Source organism: Centroberyx gerrardi, chromosome 17, assembly GCF_048128805.1.
Source record: "Centroberyx gerrardi isolate f3 chromosome 17, fCenGer3.hap1.cur.20231027, whole genome shotgun sequence".
In the NCBI taxonomy this organism is placed as follows: Eukaryota; Metazoa; Chordata; class Actinopteri; order Beryciformes; family Berycidae; genus Centroberyx; species Centroberyx gerrardi.
Window position 1 is genome coordinate 14,074,427 of NC_136013.1, and position 21,784 is coordinate 14,096,210.

Here is a 21,784-nt window from a genome sequence, read left to right on the forward strand (position 1 = left end):
TAACTGCAGACACACTCTGAAAATCCCCCCCCTGCATTATCAAACACGGATGAGCTTAAACTGAAGCAGCCAAGACACACACACACACACACACACACACAGTGTTGATAGTAGCCGAGGTGCACCAAGTCACAGAGCGCTGTTCTGCATGGGAGTGTCTTTGGATATTTCCTGGACGGGGGAACCTCCTTTAAGGGGGCGTGAAGAGCGGGCAGCCGCTGCTTTGTGGAGGGATGGCGGGGCTGCTCTGCCTAATTCCTTAGATTAAAAGCAGCAGTGGGGTGGCCATAGGTTCCAGAGGCAGCATGAAGACAATCTAAACAGCATCATGATTAGAAACGTACCGAGCATTTGGCTTTCATTAGCTACAGACTGAAGCCGCAGCCCAGCGCTGAGGAGCCGGTCCCAACGTCAATACTGCGCCTGCCAATCAAACACATGGCCATGACTGTGACATGTTAGACTGATTAGCTTTCCACAACACTGCCGAAGACATTTTGGTGGTCAAATGAGCAAAATGACATATCAATACATATCAAACCATTTCCCTTTTATTAAACATCAACAATTTGAGGAATAATCTGAACATTATAATGTAGCAATGCAACTGCAATTGGTCCAACAAAAGTTGAGTGTTCATAGTCTTTGTCATAGACAGTAAAGGTAAAGAATACAAGTAGCAGCAGAAATTTCAATATTTCTATTAACAGTTACACCTGAGGTTTGGTCTGTGAGTGACTGTGCTACACAATTCAATATGTGGACTTAAGGATACAAACAAGAGCCAACAAAAACATTAAGACACACAAATGGAATGAAAATTAGTCACTATATGTAAAATTGTGTGATCTGCTTTGAACAAAATTTGAGAAAGAAAGTGAATAACATGGCACATTTACAATGTTAGAACAGTTATACGTCAGACCTGGGTCAATAGTATCGTATAGTATAGCAAATATTTCTCATAATTTGTTTTATCTTACTTAGGTGCCACATTTTCCACATAGGACAATACAATGACTGTCAGAAAATTAAAAAAAACATAGGAAATAAACTTGCATGACACACCTTGTATTGTCCTGATGCAGTAAACCCCACCTATCTGGTAGTTCATGCAGATTAAAACAAACACCAAAACTATTTGCAAATACACTTTGCAAATACTTACCTAGGTCTGTTAGAGGCTAAAATCAATGTGTAGAAAAGATCTGTAAATGTTTATATGAGTGAACAGAACATAAAACCTGGTTCTGGTTTAGTTTCAGCCCGTGACTACATGTGTTACAGGCTGGGAATGAGGCTTTCAAAGGAAATGATGACATCTGAGTTTGGTCCATGCTTGTGAGTCAGAAGGTGCACAAAAAGGCAAAGGAGTATAAAACTATTATGTTCTGAAGTTGTAACTCAAAAAATAAAACTATATAGTCTAGTATTATAGGTGATGCTGATTAGCATTTGTCTGTTCCCTTGCTTTATCCAGTATCCAGTTTCTTTGGCACACTTTTCCCTTTCTTTGCTCCTGATTTTGTGGATTTTCAGGGGTTTTGTACCCATGTGACAATGATGATACTGAGGCTGAGCACTCCCACAATCAAACCGAAGACCAACAGAAGCACAGCCTGGAAGCACAAAGAGCACAGACACTAGAGTTAGTATCATCAGCTGGGAGGAAACGGTCACTGTATCCCGTGTTCACTAAACAGACAGAAGATGAGCACCAAAGTCAACGAGTAACTCTGTTTTTGTAAGAAGGCATTAACAGCAATGAAGATATACAGTATATTTGAAACGTGTGTACTTACTCCAATGGACTCAGCAGACCGGAGCGGCTGGTTGCTGATCTTGAGGTAGAAGATACCAGGGTAAATAAACAAGAGGCAGGTGGACGTCGTCGATCCTGCAGAACAAATAGGAACGGCTGGTTGGAGCGTACACAGTGCATACTGTATGTCTGACAATGGCAACTTCATAGACTGTTTGAATAGGGCTTCACAATTAACTGTGTATACTGTGATTCTAGTTTCCACAATCAATAATGGTGGAATATTGACATGTTGGCAATACCGAGCCATTTCATTTCCTTTTAATGCCCGCTGTAGTTTAAAATAGTTAAGATGTTGATATAAGATGCCAAAAGCGAAGTAAAAATAATTTTGTTCCTCAAATCATAAATACTAATAATATGATAAATAATCATGATCACAATATCTAGCAAAGCAGTCAGAATTAGCATTTTAGCGATAATCGTGCAGCCCTAAGTTTGGACCCTGTTACCAAACAACTTAAACACCATTAGTCTCCCAAACTCCAAAGATGGCTGACCACATACCCACTACTCCAAACACGTTTCTGATGTCTGGGACAAAGATGGCCATCAGCAGCACCACGCCCAGGATCATCACAGTTGTCATGATGTGGATGAGCCAGGAGAAGGGCCGTCCTCCACACAGCAGCATGGTCATAGCCTTACGGGCCTGGAGCGAACACAAAGCTGGATCAGACCACACACACTCACAGCAGATCTACTGTGATACGGTTCGGACGATAGTGAGTGACAACTGGGACATTAGATGGTAGTGGATGGTGGGGAAAGGGCTAGTCGGTGGCAGTGAAGGGGTGGATCAACTCACAGGGAAGTGGATGAGCGGTACAGTCAGCAACACAGCCAGCAGGATAGCCAGCCGCACCGTCATCACCATGATGTCACGCGGCATGTAGGCGTCGTAGCCTAGCAACAGCTCAGAATTCACATGGGCTGTCGGCAACAGACAAGAACAGGTGAGGGTGAGAGTGCGGTCTGTGGTCGACATGAAAACAGGTATGGCAAAAAAAAAAAAAAAAACCTCCATTAAGTCATCTGTTACTCAGTGAGGTGTGTTCCTGCTGGCTTACCATAGAAGGTGAGGTAGCCAAACAGGGCGGAGAGCAGGTAAACCAGGAAGCTGAGAGCGATGCCGACGTTCGTAACGTTCTGCATCCTCGACTTAGTGGGTCTGAAAGACACGAGGAGACATTCACTTTGCGTCATCTTTTAGCAGATTCAACAACTTAAATGAAACAGTGTAAGTAAAGGTGAAGTGTAGGTGAAGGGCTGTAGGTCTGACCGGTCCAGCTCGCAGTAGATGGGCAGAGCCGCCGTGTGGCACAGGAAGGAGAAGGCCATGGTGGGGATGGCGTAGGCACTCTGCAACACACACCAATCACAGCAACTTATCAGCTTAAACTGTTACACAGAACTGAGGGCTAGGTGAGCGGAGGTTCTCTGAGTAAATTTATTCAGATGGATAGAAATATGCATTGATTAACGCTGTGCAAGCGCTCCATATAACTCTTTTGGGACATTCTATGAAAACAGCACAACTAGAATAACTGGAATCAACATGTGCTTGGCGTAATTCTGCATGCCACACATGTACATATGCCTTTTACAGACTCAAGTACATGTGAGAGGCAGCTGCATGTTGCACTCAAGTATGCAGCGTTCTTTATATACAGCCCAATCCTTCAAACTTAACGACTGGGAAATGTCACTAGTGTCAAACAACTGCAGCATTCTTATTTTCAGCAGCGTCTTACTGCCACCTCATATGTTCTGCATGTGCAGCAGAGAGAGAAAAAAAGGGCCGGTTTCATATACATACCTTACTGGAGATGACAAAGAGTTTGGGCGTACATTCTGAGTCAGAGGAATTTGATACCTGGAAAAACAAAGTGAGAAGAGGGAGCGTGTTATTTCCGAGAGGAGAAGACTACTGCAGTGTTGCTACGAATGGGAGTGGGGTAGAAATTCCCTCGCCCGGCTATGGGGCTGGAAGGAAAACAACCATCTAAGTTAACCCATGCCAGGTCTGCAGTAATAGTACGGTCTGTATATCCAAAAAGGTCAGAGTTCATTTCCAGGCTCAGGCAAGGTCGCCTGAACTTCCTTCCCCTCAGGACTGGCACCATTCACAGTGCGGAGCTTTCTCCAGCTCTCTCTGGTCCTCATCAGCCGGAGCTGACTCAATCAGTAAACTCAATCTCCTGGGTTTTTCCCTAATCCGGCGGCCGTGACCGTCTGCTGTAACCTACCAGGTCGAGGTGACCCACAGTCCCCTGTGTGTGTGTGTGTGTGTGTGTGTGTGCACGTGCAAAAAGAAATGGGGGTTGTTATTACCTGGTAGGCACCTGGTGGCATGGTGACATTGTAAGGGAGCGGGCAGGGGATCGACCATTTCTTCACCACAACCTGGATGGGAGGCAACACAACAGGTCAACAACAGATGACAAGAGATTAAAACTAACAACATTTGGAGGTGTAACGGAGCTCACCACGACTGTGAAGTATAGCATGAAGAAGAAGGCGATGCTACTGGTGTAGCCCAGGAAACCTAGAGGGGAGAGAGACAGATCTGGTAAGATACAGCAGTAAAACCCAGTCCGAGTAGCAGATAAAGACGCCTCCTGCTATATTATGAGCAAAGTAATGTCTGCTTACCAATTTTGGGCAAAATAGCCAGAGGCAGAACCACACACAGCGTCACTAGGATCAGTAGCGTCCTGCCATCTTCATACCAGGCATTTCTGGAAAACGCCACAGAGGGAAAGGGAATGGACATGAAATAACAAAGGCAAATGTTGATGCTGAAGCACACCATATTTCCCACCACCAGATCCCTGGTCCTGACATGATGAGGACAGTGGAGATGAATCTCCAGTGCCTTAAAGCGGACTGGCTCTGGAAATTTGTCTCCATATCGTGCTCAAATACAGAGAGACAGATTCATCATGTGGTATGAATTAAGGGCTTTAGCTCTCGCAAACCATAACAATTATGTAATTCACATGCAAACGTTGTGTCGCTCCATCAGATGAGGCCACATTTCACTTGCTGGGTTTTTTGAGAGGGGGAATAATATTTTCCTTTGCCGAGGGATAGCCTTGGCGGTTTATTGGGGATAGGGAAGCAGGAGGGGGAGGGGGCAGGGTTCGCGGTGACACATGTGGAAGGCATGCTGGCTCCGCTGGGGTCGGGGTCGGGCGGGAAGGGTGCTGCCTGGCGCTGCTGTGTGTCGGCCCGCAGCATGGGGTCATGAGGGACTGGCTCCACCGCTCTTTATGGGGCTCCCACAGTCAGCAGCACCTGCTCTGACCACATCAACACCCATTGACCCCCGTTTGGCAGTTTCACAGCTGCGGGGTTACCATAGGCGCTGATGGATTCGTCTCTCCGTCTACACAGATTCTGCCCTGTAACTGGATGTCAGGGAGCCCGGCGCTCTGACCCCAACTCTCCCTCTAACACTTCTCCTATTGCTTCTACTCCAGCCTAAGTTTAGCAGAAGCACTCCACTAAAGCTTGGCTAACCTCTATTCTGCTTCTACACACTGTTGTGCTGACACAGGGATGTAAAGTAGAAATCTCTACCACCATTAGGATCCATTCCTGGGAGCCTCAGCTTACTGTAAAGGCGGGGGATACCTAGAAGACCCATGAAATGTGCTGCATTTCACGCTATAACAAGCTGCAGGATAGCTCTCAGTCAAGGTTGGAGTACCACTGCCAATGAGTCAATCTCCACCAAGTGTTGAAGATTAGCATAAATCTGGCCAACGCAGCACAAACCCAAATCCACAGCTGTCCATGACCTTGGCCCCGTTGCCGAACTTCAACACGGGGGGAAAAACTTAAACAGGACACACACTCTGTCAGTTCAGACGAAGACTAAAAGACAACTGTGTTTTCTCCCTGCCATATTATGATAAATGAGCCAGAAAAAAGAAAAGCTTTTTAATATAAAACAACTCGTTTATTTAGGCTTTGATGGAATTGGGTATGTGTCTGTTAACATCCCAAAGCCACTCATTAACAGAAATGTTTTGTTTCCCTCAGCAGTGAGCTGTAATTAGAATGGCAAAACTGATATCCCCTTGTATCAGTCTGATTCCGGGGAACATGTGCGAGAGATTTGGGGGTGAAAGGAGAGCACTAATGCAAAGCAGCTGTGTGGGGAAGATTCAGATGTTGACGGATTGGGCTGAGAGCAGCTACAACTCTTGCTTAAATCAGTGTGGCCGATAATAAAGTGATAGAAGTTACATTCTTGGCCTGCGACTTCTCTGCTCATCCACGCAGGCCCGGTCAAGGACACAGGCTGCTGATGATGGGTGATGAATGGCTCTCTATCATAAATACATTTCCTCTGGGTCTGTTCCATGTTATACAACACCAAGCGCAAGTTTTCCTCCAGTCGCTCACAGACAGAGTCTTAGTGTGCTGTGGTTTGGTGAGATATCTTCTTCCACCACATTATTCATACGGTTCTCATTGCCTGGCTAATTCCAGTTTGTGTAGCCTTGTGGTGCAGAAGTGTCAAATTTGAGTTATTAGAAGGCCAAAGGTATAATCTACAACATAATGGGGACAAGAATGACTCATTCTTTATCTTAGTGCAGATTTTAAAATCCATCCAGCTAATCTAAAAGAATGGTTTGGCTCTGACCGCCGCTTTGATGATTTTGGAACAAAAGGAGAACCACAGTATACCTACCCAGGGTCGTCTGCGCTGAGGAGGCTGCTGATGGTTGCGGGAAGCTCCGACTTCAAGATGAACAAATAGGACGACATGGCTGGGGGAGAGACAGCAACAGAGGTTCAGAAAATATGAGTTCTGCAAGTCAAATAAACGAATACAAGCGCTCCAACTCGCACACAATCACACCCGGCTGCCAAACCATGTTGGAAACGTAAACACAGCCAAACACTGTACGCTGTCACAACCAAAGCTGCACCGCTGTGTGAAGGTGATGTGTTTTCCAGGATTAGGGAACGGAGGGTGGGTTGGAGGGTATCGTGGCTCTGAGTTAATGCAAATGGGTGGGGCAGGCAGCTCAAGGGATCACCAGCAAAGCCCTCGGTGCAGAGGAGCAGACGTTATGCAGATCTTCCGACTGCTGGAGCCCGGTGGTAGCAGCCAGAATAAAGAAGTGGAAGGGGGAGGAATGCTAACAATAATGATCCCTGACGCTAATCCAGGTATTTCTCCACCCCCTCCACCTTCCTAGGAAACAGGATATTGTAGGGCTCCTCCATCCTTCCCCAGCTCAGACAGCCAATCAGAGAGGGGCTTTGGGTCACGTCCGCTGGGTCATGCTGGCCCCAAAAACATCAGGAGGCAAAGGGGGAAAGGGAAGATGGAGAATGCACCAGGAGAAGGGGGAAGTGTTTGGACCGGGGCATGAGTGAAACAGGGACTGGGGTGGTGTGTGGTCAGTGATAAAGGGAGATAATGTTAAGGGATTTAGATTTGTGAAGCCAGGCAGAGCCAGTGTTAGCTGGGACCTTATTGCCCCGGGGCAGGTCTTGCACTCTCCTTCAAATCAGCCAAGACCTTAATCCCTCAGATCCTGTAATTGTTTTCATTTGAAAATTCCTCCAACAACCCTCCTGCCCACACAGACACATGGACACTCACTCTGTCTCTACTCTAACACCATGAATAACTGAAGTCTGTTGATAAGTGAATATTCTAAGAGGGCAGATCCTCATTGTATTGCTTCAGAAAAGTTTTGTCTGTACTCCTCCGCTCTCAGCAAGGCTTGCCTGTGAAGCTTCACCTATCAATCAGAGACTTGGGTCAAATAATATTTGCAAATACTTTTTCTTGTTTTGCAGCGTTGTCACATGTATTGATACAGGTAAAATTAATCTAATCAGAGAATGTTGTCTAAAAACTACCAAAATACTGTTCTGTGAGTGATAACTATAATGCAAACCCCACCCACCTGGCACTTCAGGTTGACTAAAACAAACTTTGAGAAGTATCTCAAATAATTATTTGACCCAGATCTACCATCAATGTCAATGAACCAAAGAAACAAAGACTTTTCTTTTTGACCACGCAAATTAATACAGACACACTGATGGGGATCACACAACAAGCATGGCGTAATGGTTTAGTTTCATGCAGTTGGTTACAGTAAGTACAACAACACTTCCATAGCCATTAAATGCGATGGAAATTCCTGCTGGGATAATACTTACATCTCTAAACAAAAAGGCCCTTGAGTGAACAGAAAGGATTGTTATGGTCACTATTGGTATCAAAACATAGTCCAATAATAAACATGTATATAAAATTCGAGTAAACTCTGTGTGTGGTCAGCAAAGTAAGCATAGTGGGAGAGTGCGCTCAACATAAGACAGAGCCACTTTCATTTCATTAAGAGCGAGGGGAGAGGCAGGCTGCGAGGCCCTGGGCTGCCCAGTAATTAAGGTCAATTGGCCCATCAGCCTTTGGCAGTGTAGATGAATGTTTACCCAGAGTGAGGCTAATTGCACTCTTATAAAAGGGGCCCGGGGTGTAGACAGACGCATACTGGAGTGCTGGCTCTCACACTCTCACACATACTGCCCCATGCTGGGAAAACCACAAACATACCAGAGGGCAGTGCAATAATCCACTCAGCCCCGCCGCTAATGACTGCAGAGGAGCCATCACCTCAGCTCTCAACTGTGTGAGAAGCGCTGCGGCCGAGGGATGGACGGGGATGGCAGAGAAAGAGAAGAGTGGGGGGAGGGGGGGGAAATAAGGGAGGGGTCCCATTAGGTTACTCAACACTCGGACGGTGGGAGTGGGTTTACCATCAGTGATCAATTAGAGGAGAAGTCGGGTTTCAGGCCCGTGGGAGGGGGCCGAGAGGACAGCGGCTAGGGGGTCAAAGGTTATCAGGGAATCCGGATAATAGCCTCACAGGACAGAGGCAGGACCTCCACACAGAGCCCTCTGGTCGCCAGTAGGAGGCGCTATCTGACGCTAAAATAAACCGGCCATAGACTGACCCTGCAGCACTCCACACGCACTTCACCACTGTGTTTACCAAAAACTACCAAAAGGAGTTAATGTACAGTATGCTGTCAGAAATAATGTGTGCGAGTTGTACAGTGAAATAGAAGCCAGCTTACCTCCAATATTTTGGATGAGAATAGTGACTGCAACCAGAACCTAAAACGAATTTTAAAATGGCTGTTACGTGTTATTGGTTATGTTTAAAATGCAATGAATAATATGGGGAGTTAACTGTTTTGTGGAAGGCAAACAGCAGTGTCTGAGTTCTTCTTTTGACAGGGCAAACCCACACTGATCCAAAAAAAGGATACTCACTTTTCCTGGTTTTTGCAAGGCTCGACCTCCAAGGTCTTCATATGAATTGATACCTGTGAGAAAGAGTCAGATAAACGACAATCAAAAATGTTTTTGTTTTTTTTCTCTCTTCTCACTTCCCTTGTTCCCTTTGTATTGTTGTTTGAACTTCATTGATGGTACCCCTCTATGTCTTTACTACCTGCCTGCATAGGTTTGTATGTCCTGCCCATTTGTTTGTGATTGCTGTGATTATTTTCTCTTCCCTTGTTCCCTTGTTCCCTTTGTATTGTTTTTATCTCATGAACTCCATTGATGTTGTCCCTTTATGTCACCCTTACCTGCCTTCATGTGTTTGTATGTCTTGCCTCCTTTGTTTGTGTTTGCTGTGATTGTGATTATTATTAGTATTTTTGGGGGGGGGGGGGGGGGTTTGTCTTTTGTCTGTTCTGTTTTGTTTTTTTCTTTTAACTAATCTATTTTAGGTTGCCTTTTGTCAGCTGGCCAGGGACAACAGCTGGAAATTAGCCATGTAGGCTAAAGCTGCCCCATTTACTGTTACTGTTACAGTTAATTAATGGGGACTGTCCACGACATTATAAACTAATAAACTAAACTAAACTAAACATTCCCCACTACTCAAAGATGATCAAAAATCAACCTAAGATAGCACTATCCTTAAACAGCTCACATCCCAGTCTTTCATCTCAGTCAGTCAGTTCATCTCCTCTCTTAAATGCCTTGAGTCTTTTTTTTTATTTATTTTAGACAACATCAGCTGATTCAGTCTTTACTAGGAAATAAAGATAGAGATACAGAGAAAGAAAGACAGAGACAGAGATTATTGTCTTAAAACAGAAACAGCTAGCTTCCAGCTACACTGACCTAATCATGAGTGAAACAGCAGGGACACTGAAGGGTTTGGGTTGAAACCCACTGGATAAAGCCGCAGCAACGTGATTATCTTGATGAACTTATTAAGTTAGATTGTGATCCATGGCCAATTAGTCTCTCACCTGTTTGGTCACACAGCTTCAGAAGGAGATGTATAGAATACGCTGCCAGGGTAGACACTAGTACCAAGAGGATACTAGAGAGGAAAGGTAGACAGAACAGAAATCAATATTGCTGTTGTCCTGTGAAAACCATGCAACACAAATTTTGGTGATTTTCATGTTTTCACTTCAGTTGAAGGATTACATGCTCCTCAGAGGGTTGAGAAAATTCTCTGACTTCTTATGAAACCAAAAGAAATCTGCAGGATGAAGTCAAAAATGCATTGTGATCAAGCTAATACAAGGCTGTTTTTCTTAGTTCCTGAAAAGTTGACATTTAGGATACAGGGTTTACACCTGACAGTGACGATATGCTGATGCAGCCCTGTTACATGTACAACTCATAGTCGAGTTAATATCTGATCTATATAAAACAAAGCTGTCAGACATTCAAACAGCCTTGTGGTTGAAGGTGTAATGATTATAGCAGCACTTACCAGAAACCAACTATGCCAGTGCTAGCCATAGCATAGGCTAGACCTAGTATGCCACTGCCCATGATGGCATTCATCAGGTTAAAAACAGAGGAGGCAAAGGAGGCTCCTTTGGCCCTGGGTTCCACTGCCGCCTGAACAGAGAGCAGAAATAAAGAAGCAGATGGAGGATAAAGAGGTAAAACAATGAAGAATGTAAGAGTGAATCATTCATAACGGTATCAAGACCAACTGGCCAACCGTGATGATGGATGTCATGAAACAACACTGCAGTGGAATGTAGGATCTAGGAATGGAAATGGACGGGACGGGATGGGATCTGATCCCCTGGCTGCCGGACAGCTGCCTGAGCTCGGGATAAGGGGAGCTGCCCGCGCTGCTTGACCTCTCTAATAGGGGATATCCTGGAGAGAACGAGCTGCAACTCTGGTGTCGGTGTCACAACAAGCTTGGATTGACCCGCGGGCCACTGAATCTGATTCACCCAGGGTTACAGTACTGAAAGACAGGAAGTAAACTACGACACCCGATGGCTAAAAATATAGACTGGCTGTGAGAGGATGAAAATTAAATCAACTTACACAGATATAGTACGAGTACTAAGAATGTGGCTTTAAAAACAAATATACACCGGCAAGAGAATATGATGTGATGATAGAGGGGGTCACGATGGAGCCTGTCCCAGCCTGGAGCCTGTCCCAGCATGCATTAGGCAGAGGGCAGGTTGCCAGTCCATCACAAGGCTGAGTGAAACAACTAATATAGACAAATCATCCATCATATTGCCTCGTTTCTGGCTTGACAGTGGACCGTTAAATTAAGTGCACGGCCATTTCTACTGTCATGCCTTTTGTGCCTATGTTTCTGTCCAAATGAAAACAGTAAATGAATGACTGAACTGAATGATTAATGTAGGTTATGGACATCCACCAAACATCAGTGGGGAAATCACTTACACATTTCCATCATAACGCTCTACATCACTGTTGGTCAACAATATGAAAAACATCTCACATTTCATGGGTTCAGACCTCTTTGCCTCTGGACTTGAACAGTTTATCTCGTGTTTATGGCTTTAATGAGCAGGCGGGTAAAGGGCTCGCTACTGCTTTTTCACTGAGCACGGTTTTAAAATGCTGACTGGGGCAGAAACTGGAAGTATCATATGAGAGTTTGCAGGGAAAGCATGTGATGTCTGTCATTACCGCGGACTCGACTGTCATCTTGTCAACTTGGTGTAAGGCTACAGTTTATATACTTCTGATTGTATTCATACTTACATTTTCTAATAAAGGGGTAGTTTCGTTGCCTTCGGCGTCTCCGGCGGCACCAGCACCGTTACAGTCCGTGTTTCCACTTTCATTGATGCTCATTTTGCCCCGATGAGTCTCTACTCTGCAGCGGCAGAGTCAGCACGCGAACTACGAGGAACAAAGACCAACCGCCGTCTGTCAAACTTCATAAACATCTGAGTTAGCGTCACCGCGGAAAGCGTTATTAGTTTCAACATACCATCTTCTCCAAAACCCTCTTATATACACACCGCTCTCCCCAACTTTTTAGGTGTTGACTGTTGTTGTTTATCACATGACGCGGCGAGTTGTTCCGTCGCATTTTCGACGTGACAAGCGACCGTCCAATCAGAAACCGGCTCTCGGCCAATTCGACCAATCACCTCAAGTCCACTGCTGATGACGCAATTTACGCATGTCTGCACAGTGAGGATGTTGAGGTGAGGTGAGGTTTTGAGTTTTCTCGAAAATAACAGGCTAATAAACACTATTACAGCACTGCGTTGCTCCTTTTACGTTAAACCTACACTTTGTACAGCAACGCGATGTATTTTTTTAAGTCTTCTGCTAGATAACGACAGCGTTTTGTCATTGCAGGGTTCTCACAAGGATTTTCACATCAAAGCAAGCTCAAAGCAACGTGAAAAGTGCCGCTGTGTCCCGGAGCCTTTGCTCTGCCGCCCGGAGCCCAGCCTCGGCCTGTCCCGTCTGTGTTTTGAATCCCGTGGCCGGATCCCCGCAGAGCCACATGGAGCCCAAGCTGTACCGAGTCCCCGCAGAGGTCCGCGGCATGACCTGTCTGGACCGAGAGGCCTTCACCCAGACGGTTACTGTCCCAGCACTACGGGTGCCCAAGGGAGTCCTAAACAAAGTAGTGAAAAGCCTGAGGAAGTCAACCATCCAGCGGCCAGGTGTACCGAGAGTGTTGCAAGATAAGGAGAACAGCAGTGAAACAGATGACTTTCGTTTAATACTGTTGGATCCACACAGAGTCTCTTCACCAGGTTCCTTCAGTGAAGCTGAGGCTGAGGCTTTGCGGTCTTTTGGTGTAGCTGAGGAGCTGCAGAACTATGAGCTGAGCCTGACCTACGACAACCTGAAGAGTGAGGAGGTGCTGGAGGCCGTGCTGCCCGAGGGCCTAGATGTCACCTCAGGGTTCAGCCGGGTGGGACACATCGCACACATGAACCTGAGGGACCACCAGCTCCCCTACAGAAACCTGATAGGTGAGAGGGCAAGACTGCTGCAGGACACTGCTGCATTTAATCCCCAAATGATCCATTTCTAAATAGGTACTATCTGATATTAGCTGTCTCAATGTGTAAAAAACACAGAAGATTGCATCCCCAAGAATGTCACTATTTTCCAAACAAAGGTCTTAAAACAGTTAATAACTAGAAAAAAAAGTATATTCTTCGTAGGTGATGGGCTATGTAAATCTTGGAAATGGACAGAGCCGACACACTTCTATGGCCCACATAAGTTTAATGGACAGTGTTGCGGGCAAAAAGTTTGACCTCATGACCAGACTCTTAAGTTTGGCCTTTGTGCTCCATTAAAGGTGTGTGGGAGCATAGAAGTGTGCAGGCTCTTTCCTTTTTCTTAAAACGGTTAATAACACCAACCATGACTTTTACTGTCATGCCAGAAACCGATTTCGAAGAAGGAATGTCATTTTTTTTTTTTTTTTTTTTTTAAAGGGTGGATGTCTGGTTTGGGAATGAAACGCTTTGTATCAGGATGGCAACCTTTATGTGACAGCACTCACAAAAATGGATTTTCTGTTTGATAAATCACATAATGTGTAAGTGGATATATAGAGAGCTGATTCAATTTTGCTCTACTCATTGCCACTACTTCTCTGCTGCTCCCACTGTAGGCCAAGTCATAATGGACAAAAACCCCGGGGTGACCTGTGTGGTCAATAAGACAAACATCATCGACTCCACTTACCGCAACTTCAAGATGGAGGTGCTAGCTGGAGAGGAGAATATGGTTGCCAAAGTAGGTTAAATCGCAAATGTGCATCGATTTGATGTTACTGGCATTCATATACATAGCGGCCATTTTTAGAGTCACTCTCTAATACATTCTGAAACTTGACTGTTACGTGTTTTTAAACAAGGGCTCTCATGCTTCATCCTCTGTCCCTGCTGCAGGTGAAAGAAAACGGCGTGACATATGAGTTTGACTTCTCTCGTGTCTACTGGAACCCGAGGCTGAGCACGGAGCACCAGCGCGTTGTACAGCTCATCAAGCGCGGTGACACCGTACTGGATGTGTTTGCTGGTGTGGGGCCCTTTGCCGTCCCCGCCGCCCGCTCGGGTGCGAACGTATTAGCCAATGATCTCAACCCGGAGTCCTACCGCTGGTTGCAACACAACTGCAAACTCAACAAGGTGGAGAGCAAAGTCAGGACCTTTAACCTGGATGGCAGAGCCTTCATCCGGGGGCCCGTGAAGCAGGAGCTGCCCGCCCTGCTTAAGAGTAAAACCAGCGTTCATGTGGTTATGAACCTGCCTGCCTTGGCTCTGGAGTTCCTGGATGCCTTCAGAGGCGTCCTGCCCCCGGAGCTCTCCTGTGACGAGAACCTTCCCATAGTGTACTGTTACGGGTTCTCTAAAGACGAGAACCCAGAGAAGGACATGGTGGAGAGGGCTTCCAGCAGCCTGGGCTTCCCCCTGGAGGACCGCTGCTCTGTGCATTTTGTGCGTAACGTAGCACCAAACAAGGATATGATGTGCGTTAGATTCACACTCCCCAAAGAGGTCCTCTTCAGCGGTGACCATGAACACACAGGTGAGCATTCATTTACGAAACAATGAGGATGAATTCAGCTAGACAACCATACCACATATTCAACCAGTTTGTTGTTTATCCACAGAACCTTCAGAAGAACCGGCTCCAAAGAGACAGAAGTGTGAAGAGGCTGCAGATTAGACCAATCAACCTGGCACCATGAAGAATTCTAGAAAACATTTGAGTTGGGCATTTTTTTTTTTTTTTAACTATGAGTTCTACTGTTGCTTTTATTGCAGATGTTATTGCATCTTGTCATAATAAATCATACTTCAAGAAATTATATCCCTTTGTTCCCCACTCCAGAATGTATTATACCCTTCTTATTATCCAGGGCTTGAGGTCATAAGACAGTATGCTATATTGTTTCTGTTTCAATTCAAGCTGTAAAATAATGGACAAAGAGACTCATGTTCTTTTTGATTTATTTAAATAAAAAACTAAGACAAAATATAAAAAGCAGTGTACACCATGTCCCGATATGAGTCAGACCAGTCCGCACCACAGCAGCTTTTGGCCCTCTCTACACTTCAGAGCAGTGTGGGATTTGTAGTCCAGACAGTTCACATTTCTAACCAAATGGCAGTCGTGCTGTTAGAGCTCCGGACGGGTTCAGGCTTTTGACGGGAACAGCCCACTGAAGGCGTCCTGGATGGCTCGATGACACGCCAACCCGGAGGCGTATCCTCCAGCTGTGTCCTGGGGCATGGCAGCCCGCACGTGGTTCAGATACCTGAGAACAGAGAGAAAGCAGTGAGGCATTTTGTAAATAACGTGATTGACTGGCAGCTGTAGCATAGTGTCCTCTCACCAGCAGTATGGCACACCTACGGCAGCCTGAGAGCTAGCGAGTTTCAAAAGCAGTTCCTGTAAGTGTAACTTGAGTGTAAGTTTATTCTGCGTTAAATCCACACTCAAGTTATTTTTTCTGGCTCTCCAGGACCCTTTGCCCCCATGTTGAGGCCGAGACAGGTCTACCCACACACCCACACTCAAACACCTTAAAGCTTCTCCCAACATGGCTCTATTAAAGTATTATAGGTGTCTTTTTATTTTTTAAGTGCTTACAGATGTAGCCTGCCAAAGCCCCTTTTCAGGTTCTCAAGCAATGGCAGGAGTCACTGTTTATTTTCACTCCAAGTCAAAGATAGAAAAACAGTCAAGCTGTCAATTAAGTCTCTACTTGTCATCCTCACAGTGATGGGTGCCCCTCTACTTATGGGGGGAGGGAGGCGGGGCAGAGGTTGACCTGTGGCCCCACCCACTCTAATCCTTCCTCCTCTCTTTCACACACATACACACATAGTCTTAAGCTGTCAAGACTGGGGGAGCAACCTGCACACACATGTGCCTTACTGGTTTCTCGTAGCATCTGACTACAAAGCTAAAAAAGCAAGGTCCTCAAGCAACTGAGATCCAAAGCAACTGAGACAACACGCAGCCTTGCCCGCCAATACCCCCCCCACCCCCCTCTCTGCAGAGTCCACAGCCCCGGCAGAGAGGTCTAAAGCCCTCACACGAGTCTGGCTTTGTGGCCCCTGTTCCTGAGAGCCAGGGAAACTTCAAAGTGAAATAGGAATCAAGAGCACAGACAGCCCTCTGTGATTTCTGTGCCCATTCAAGCTGCTTTACAGAGTAACCCAACACCTGTGGGGAGGCTCAGAGAGACTGTGAGAGTGAGGAGTGTGTGTGTGTGTGTGTGTGTGTGTGTGTGTGTGTGTGTGTGAATGAGCTGGACGGACGGAGAGAGAAAGATGTTGGTGAGACTGCACACTGAATAGATAATTTTTCCTTTGTATTTTATGATTCTGGGAGGTACTATGGTGTTTTCGTCTTAAAACAATAATATTTTAATGGAAAATTTAATTGAAACATGCTTGCCATTACATATGTGGCATAAACACATACAGTCATCCACACATTCATGAATATCACACAAGTCAGCTTCGTCGAGTTTTAGAATAGACGGTGAAAGTGAGCAGAGCAACAAGAGATGGCAATCAGGTCTTGCACACAAAGACCACTCATCACCCACTAGAGAAACAACACACAAGTTCAAAACAGGAGGCCCAGTGATTAATAATAACTTCATTAGGTCCAAGCTGCTGTAGCCTGTCCTTCAGAGCACTTGAGGGAGGTCTTCTCATATGGCTTCCTGCATCAGATGAGTGCTATCTATTGATTATATTGTACTGGGCCTTTTTAATGGTGAAAAAAGTGGGCTATTTACGGCCCGGCTAAGTCTGCTCTTCCTGCTAATCTAATCCCCAAGCTACTCATGTGGTCATTCCTTCCAAGAAAGCTGAGAGCTCTGTGTAACTTTATACCTGCCTGCCCCTAAGGAGAGAGAGCAAGAGAGCCAAAGAGAACATGAAGGTGGGGGGAGAGGGAGGAAGAGGCTGAATAGTGTAGGTGGGGGTGGGAAGTAGAGGGGGCAGGGAGGATATGAGGTGAAATCACCTTTGGGTATCATCATCACAAATCCTCTTCTCTTAAACCAACCCTGTCTGCCCTCTGCTCACCCCTAACACTCAAGGTTAGTTCAGTTCTGCTCCATTAACTCAGCCGCTGTACGTGCATCTTCTCGTAAAGGCGAGCCGCATGCATGTACACACACACACACACAACTGGCTCTAAATGTTTGTAAAGCCGAGAGATAAATTTCACTCTTTTCGCATGACTGCACTTGACAATGCCTACACATCAAGAGAGGACTGATGACAACCTAGACGTGCAAAGGCTTGAAATGCATTAAATATGTGCTGTACACTCTCCTAGAAAAACTGGCAGGCTCTTCACAGCGCCTTCAATCAGAAAAGGACACACAGACACGAACTGCAACACACACGCTACACAACTGTGAAACAGACAGTTAACGCTCTCCCCGGTGCTCGGAGCCAGCGCTGCTGCTACTGTTTCAGCTTAATGTGTGTGTGCTGTCTGTGCACTAAGTTAGACTTACACCTCTCCTCCACACCCTCCCACCTCATCATCCCCCGTCCTCTCTTTCCCTCTGAGGACCGGCCTGCCTTTTGTTCGCAGGGCCCTGAAACCCAAGCCGTTTCGGCCGGTAACATCTTTCACTCTCCGGGCCCCACTGGAGCATTAGCTGCAACTCGATATGGGTCTTTTCAAAGCCTCGTATTATTGGGTAAATATGGGTCACTTTGGACTGGTCCATTATGTCGCTTAGGGGGAGCGGGAATAGACTAGTGCAGGTGATAGAGAAAACTGAATGACACGGTGTGACAGTGTGTGTGTCACACACTGAAATTGCCAGAATGGAAGATTACAGGGGTTTTCCTTTATTACTCACACATGCAAAGTAATAATATGTGTGTGTATCCTGTGTCTCACATGGTTTCACCAGCTTTTTCTTCCATCCAAAAGCGCCTCAACACAACATATGAGTGAATGCAAAATTGAAAATACTGTGTATTCTTGATGGCAAAATGGATGATGGAGTGATCATATTATTCTTGAAATTCCACTCATAATATCTGTGCTATCATCCCTCTCTTTCAAATAGCTGAGTAGGTTCATGACTGCTCAGAGCTAACAAAATTTTTCCACTTGGGTCTGGAACTCTGAATACCTGGGCAATGTCTCCTGTTAATGCTAATAACCATCAGAGATTTTCCCGACGGGACCCCGAAAGTATTCCCTACTCCCGTTGCCTGGAAAAGACCACGGAGCCCCATCCCTAATTCAAAGTGAAAAGATAAGTGGCGAAATGTTCCGGCGGGTTCCGCGTGATTTCCAGCTGAGAATGCGTGGCTCCTCTTTGTGTTTGGATCAGCGATGCGGCCGTGGAACGGAGGGTGTTTGGGTTCTTCAGGGAAATAGCTGTGAGGTTGGGACTCCAGAGGGAAAACAGCCTGGGTGTGTAGTAGATATCAGAGGGAGGCGCGGGCTGCGTTGGGCCCCTTGTCTAGACTCCATGTGTTGGCCAGAATTGGATTAAGAAGAGCTGCGGAAGCCCAGCCATGATGGAAAAGAAAAGAGGCCTATAATGCTACAATGGCTATTTCAGAGAGCAGACACTTAATCAACATACAAACCACAGAGCAGACACATGAGACAAAGGAGCAATCTGAATCAGTATTAAACAACGCTCACTGTAGAATTATGTGGTTTGGCTGCATTCATACATACAGACTTTGCGTTCCTGTGCACCATACAGCAGGTTCGAGGGAGCTGGACTGGCTCTTTCTATGGGATAGAACTGTAAGGGGCTATCTGTATGAATGGGATTGTCTGTGAGTGAGAGAATCCATCGATTCTGGAGTATGGAGTCTAATGGATGGCCAGCTGCTCTTACACTCCTCCTCTGCTGCATAGTTTACACAAACGTCTCAGCACTGACCTGAGACCAGGCCTCAGCTCCGCACCTGTCCACTTTCACAGCACCCTCTCTGATCCAGGGTCAGCAGTTTGTTTTCACAGCACAAAGGATCAGAGGCTTTCCGGTTCAGCTCGTCATGAGCATGATTCACGACTCAAACAGGGCATGTTGACTTTCGGGCTGGTGGGGAGACAAACTCTGTATTCTGTTGAATCGACACTGGAAGGAAAAATGACGTCTACAAAGATAAATCAATAAACTCTCCCCTATCTGAGATTGCTCCAAGGACTGAAGCCTCATTAGCTATGTTTATTAAAACAAAAAGGAGCTTAGAGTGTTGTGTTGAATGCATCTAAACGAGGGCAGCTGACACACACAGGGCAAGCTATATCCGCACAGAGGCTGTCCCATACTTCTGAAAGGCCAGTCATGAGCCTGCTGGATGGCAGTCTGAATGTCCGGAAGTCTTCCTTTAGCGCTCCGCTCCGGCAGCGGTTGAGGATTCCTGGCCTGGGAATGAGGGGGCTGGAGGGGGGCGCAGAGCCACACACCTGCCAGATGATTTGTCATTATAGAGGGGTCAGCACTCAGCTGTCACCCCCTAATCACCCATCCCACCCCCTCGAGTCGCCCCCCCAACTCCACTCCGCTCCTCCAAAAACACCCCCTGCATTCCTCAGGCAGCTCCGGTTACACTCGCAGCGCCGCTACCCCATCTGCCCCTCCTTCCTACACTCTGCCCTGAGAGAAAACGAACCCCTGTGAGAGACGCGGCACACTGAGTGTATTGTGTGGGTCTGCGTGTGTGTTTATGCCCACATGCGTGTGTCTACACAACTCACATGCATGCGAGTACATGTTTATCTAAGGGCAAAGCGGTTTGTATCTGTACCAATAGCAAACCAATGGGCCAGAATTTTACCAGCAGAGAATGTGTGAATTGGTCCAGGCCTCAGTCCAGAAACAAAACCCCCGCAGTCAAGCCAAACACAGAGGACTCTCACAGGTATACTATATCTGTCAACAGCAGTCTTTCAGCACCAGGGGTCGTAGGTCACACTCTTTTCCATTGAATGCGGCTTCCTCTGGGACGTGAGAGTGTGTGAGACAGATCCTCAGCCATTAGCCTACACACTGTCCACCAGATTATCTCAAGTTGTACTGTGTGTGTGTGTGTGTGTGTGTGTGTGTGTGTGTGTGTGTGTGTGTGTGTGTGTGTGTGTGTGTGTGTGTGCATGTGTGTGTGTGTGTGTGTGTGTGTGTGTGTGTGTGTGTGTGTGTGTGTGTGTGTACGGAGGGGGGCACTCAATGCAGTGACATCATATCCTCATGAGCCCATAGACCCCTTATCCATTATCATGTGTCTTATCATCACCGCTGACAGGCTGGGTCTGCTTCCCCACATCCCAAAGAGAGGAGGACGAGAGGGAGGAGGGTACGAGTAACACTTAGTTAAAGGGGGAATATGTTTAGAGTGTTAACAGAAGCATTGGGTGACACTTGACATTAACGCTTATAGAAATACATACTCATTTGGAGTGATTGACAATCTGCAAGCTGTCCTCAAGAAGCCAGCTTGTTGGTATCAGTGATAATGGCTGAGAGCTACGCTTGTTTTGTGTCTATGAAAGACTGCATTGTAGAGGTGCTTATGATAAAGGCCTATTGTACTAAATGCCCCCAAATGCAACTTCACTTCCTGGTCAAAGCATCACCTGTCACTACTCATCCAGGGCTCCTGTGTCTTGGCCCTGCACCTCCCCTGTCTGACCTGATGGGGGCAGTAGAGGCTGGTCAACTGATTGGGCCACTGCTTAACACCTAACCGCAGCCATGGGCTTGGAGAGCCATCACACCCCGCTAGCCACTTGATACAGGGAGCATCTCTCTCTTGTCTCCTGAGCTGCCACTTGATGACTCTGCCCCCCTGGAGAGCGGGGAGAACAAACTGGACTGGAGAGGGAGGGAGGGAGGGAAGGAGGGGGGGTAATGACATGACATCAGTGTCATCGTTAACCAAATGGGGCCGTAAACAATGGATGGACATATGCTGTCCAGTGAATGGCTGCAAGCACAAGGCACACCCATAACACACACACACCTCGAGGGAGCCTTGATAGTTAGATGTAACATGCTGGGAATAGAGCAGTGGTACACTGTGGAAGAATAGAGTTTTCCCAGGAGGATTCGCCTCCACAGGTATCAGTTACCAGAGCACCTCAAGCACTGGGGAGAGGCAAAGAGGATTTCAATTAGGAAGAGAGCAAAGAAAGGGGATGGAGGAAAATGAGAGAAAGAAAAACAAACAAAAAGGCAGGGAAAGGTAGAGCGGGGGGGAGGGTGATAATTCATACATCATAGAGGAGAGGTACCTCCTACCATGAGTTGTGCGTGGCAAGTCCCCACAGCCCAGCCCCAGATGACGGGAGTTTGTTTTCTTTCCCCAGCTCTTAAGAGGGGAAAATGAGCCAGCTAATCCCCCTGTACATCACTGAGCCCTCTGCCCCAGGGGCAAGGAGGAGGGGAGAGGTACAGGACTCCAGTGAGTTGGTGTTTGTGTGTGTGAAACAGAGAGACAGGCGGAGTGCGTGTGCACATACACATGCGTAGTTATGAACACCATCAGGCTTGAAATCAAAGCATGCAACCCTAGACTGAGTGTGGTTGCTTTACAAACCTCTGCGTAGGTCAGTGTGTGTTAAGGTATAAATAGTCAGGAGACATCACCTCACTCTCC

At 46.5% G+C, this 21,784-nt stretch overlaps 3 protein-coding genes across 3 annotated transcripts in view; 1 reads left to right on the plus strand and 2 right to left on the minus strand.

The window, feature by feature from the left end:
- Positions 1–551: 551 nt before the first annotated feature.
- Positions 552–12,192, minus strand: slc38a6 (solute carrier family 38 member 6). The gene is made up of 16 exons (XM_071910979.2): positions 11,892–12,192; positions 10,615–10,745; positions 10,139–10,212; positions 9,144–9,196; positions 8,945–8,984; positions 6,531–6,609; positions 4,478–4,563; positions 4,312–4,370; positions 4,157–4,228; positions 3,642–3,698; positions 3,105–3,184; positions 2,893–2,993; positions 2,631–2,755; positions 2,330–2,474; positions 1,803–1,897; positions 552–1,619 (listed from the first exon to the last, which is right to left on the minus strand). Exons 1-16 carry the CDS (start codon positions 11,982–11,984, stop codon positions 1,536–1,538), a joined length of 1,374 nt encoding a protein of 457 aa, XP_071767080.1. The 5' UTR covers positions 11,985–12,192; the 3' UTR covers positions 552–1,535.
- A 138-nt stretch (positions 12,193–12,330) lies between these two features.
- On the plus strand, positions 12,331–14,923 carry trmt5 (tRNA methyltransferase 5). Its single transcript, XM_071911005.2, has 5 exons — positions 12,331–12,343; positions 12,501–13,129; positions 13,783–13,907; positions 14,063–14,702; positions 14,788–14,923. Exons 1-5 carry the CDS (start codon positions 12,336–12,338, stop codon positions 14,841–14,843), a joined length of 1,458 nt encoding a protein of 485 aa, XP_071767106.1. The 5' UTR covers positions 12,331–12,335; the 3' UTR covers positions 14,844–14,923.
- A 197-nt stretch (positions 14,924–15,120) lies between these two features.
- The window catches only part of mnat1 (MNAT1 component of CDK activating kinase), a 29,450-nt gene continuing 22,786 nt past the window's right edge, over positions 15,121–21,784 (minus strand). Inside the window, exon 8 of the mRNA XM_071911003.2 lies at positions 15,121–15,435. Within this exon, the coding sequence (XP_071767104.1) occupies positions 15,315–15,435 (121 nt within the window). The 3' untranslated portion in view covers positions 15,121–15,314. The remainder of the gene's footprint in view (positions 15,436–21,784) is intronic.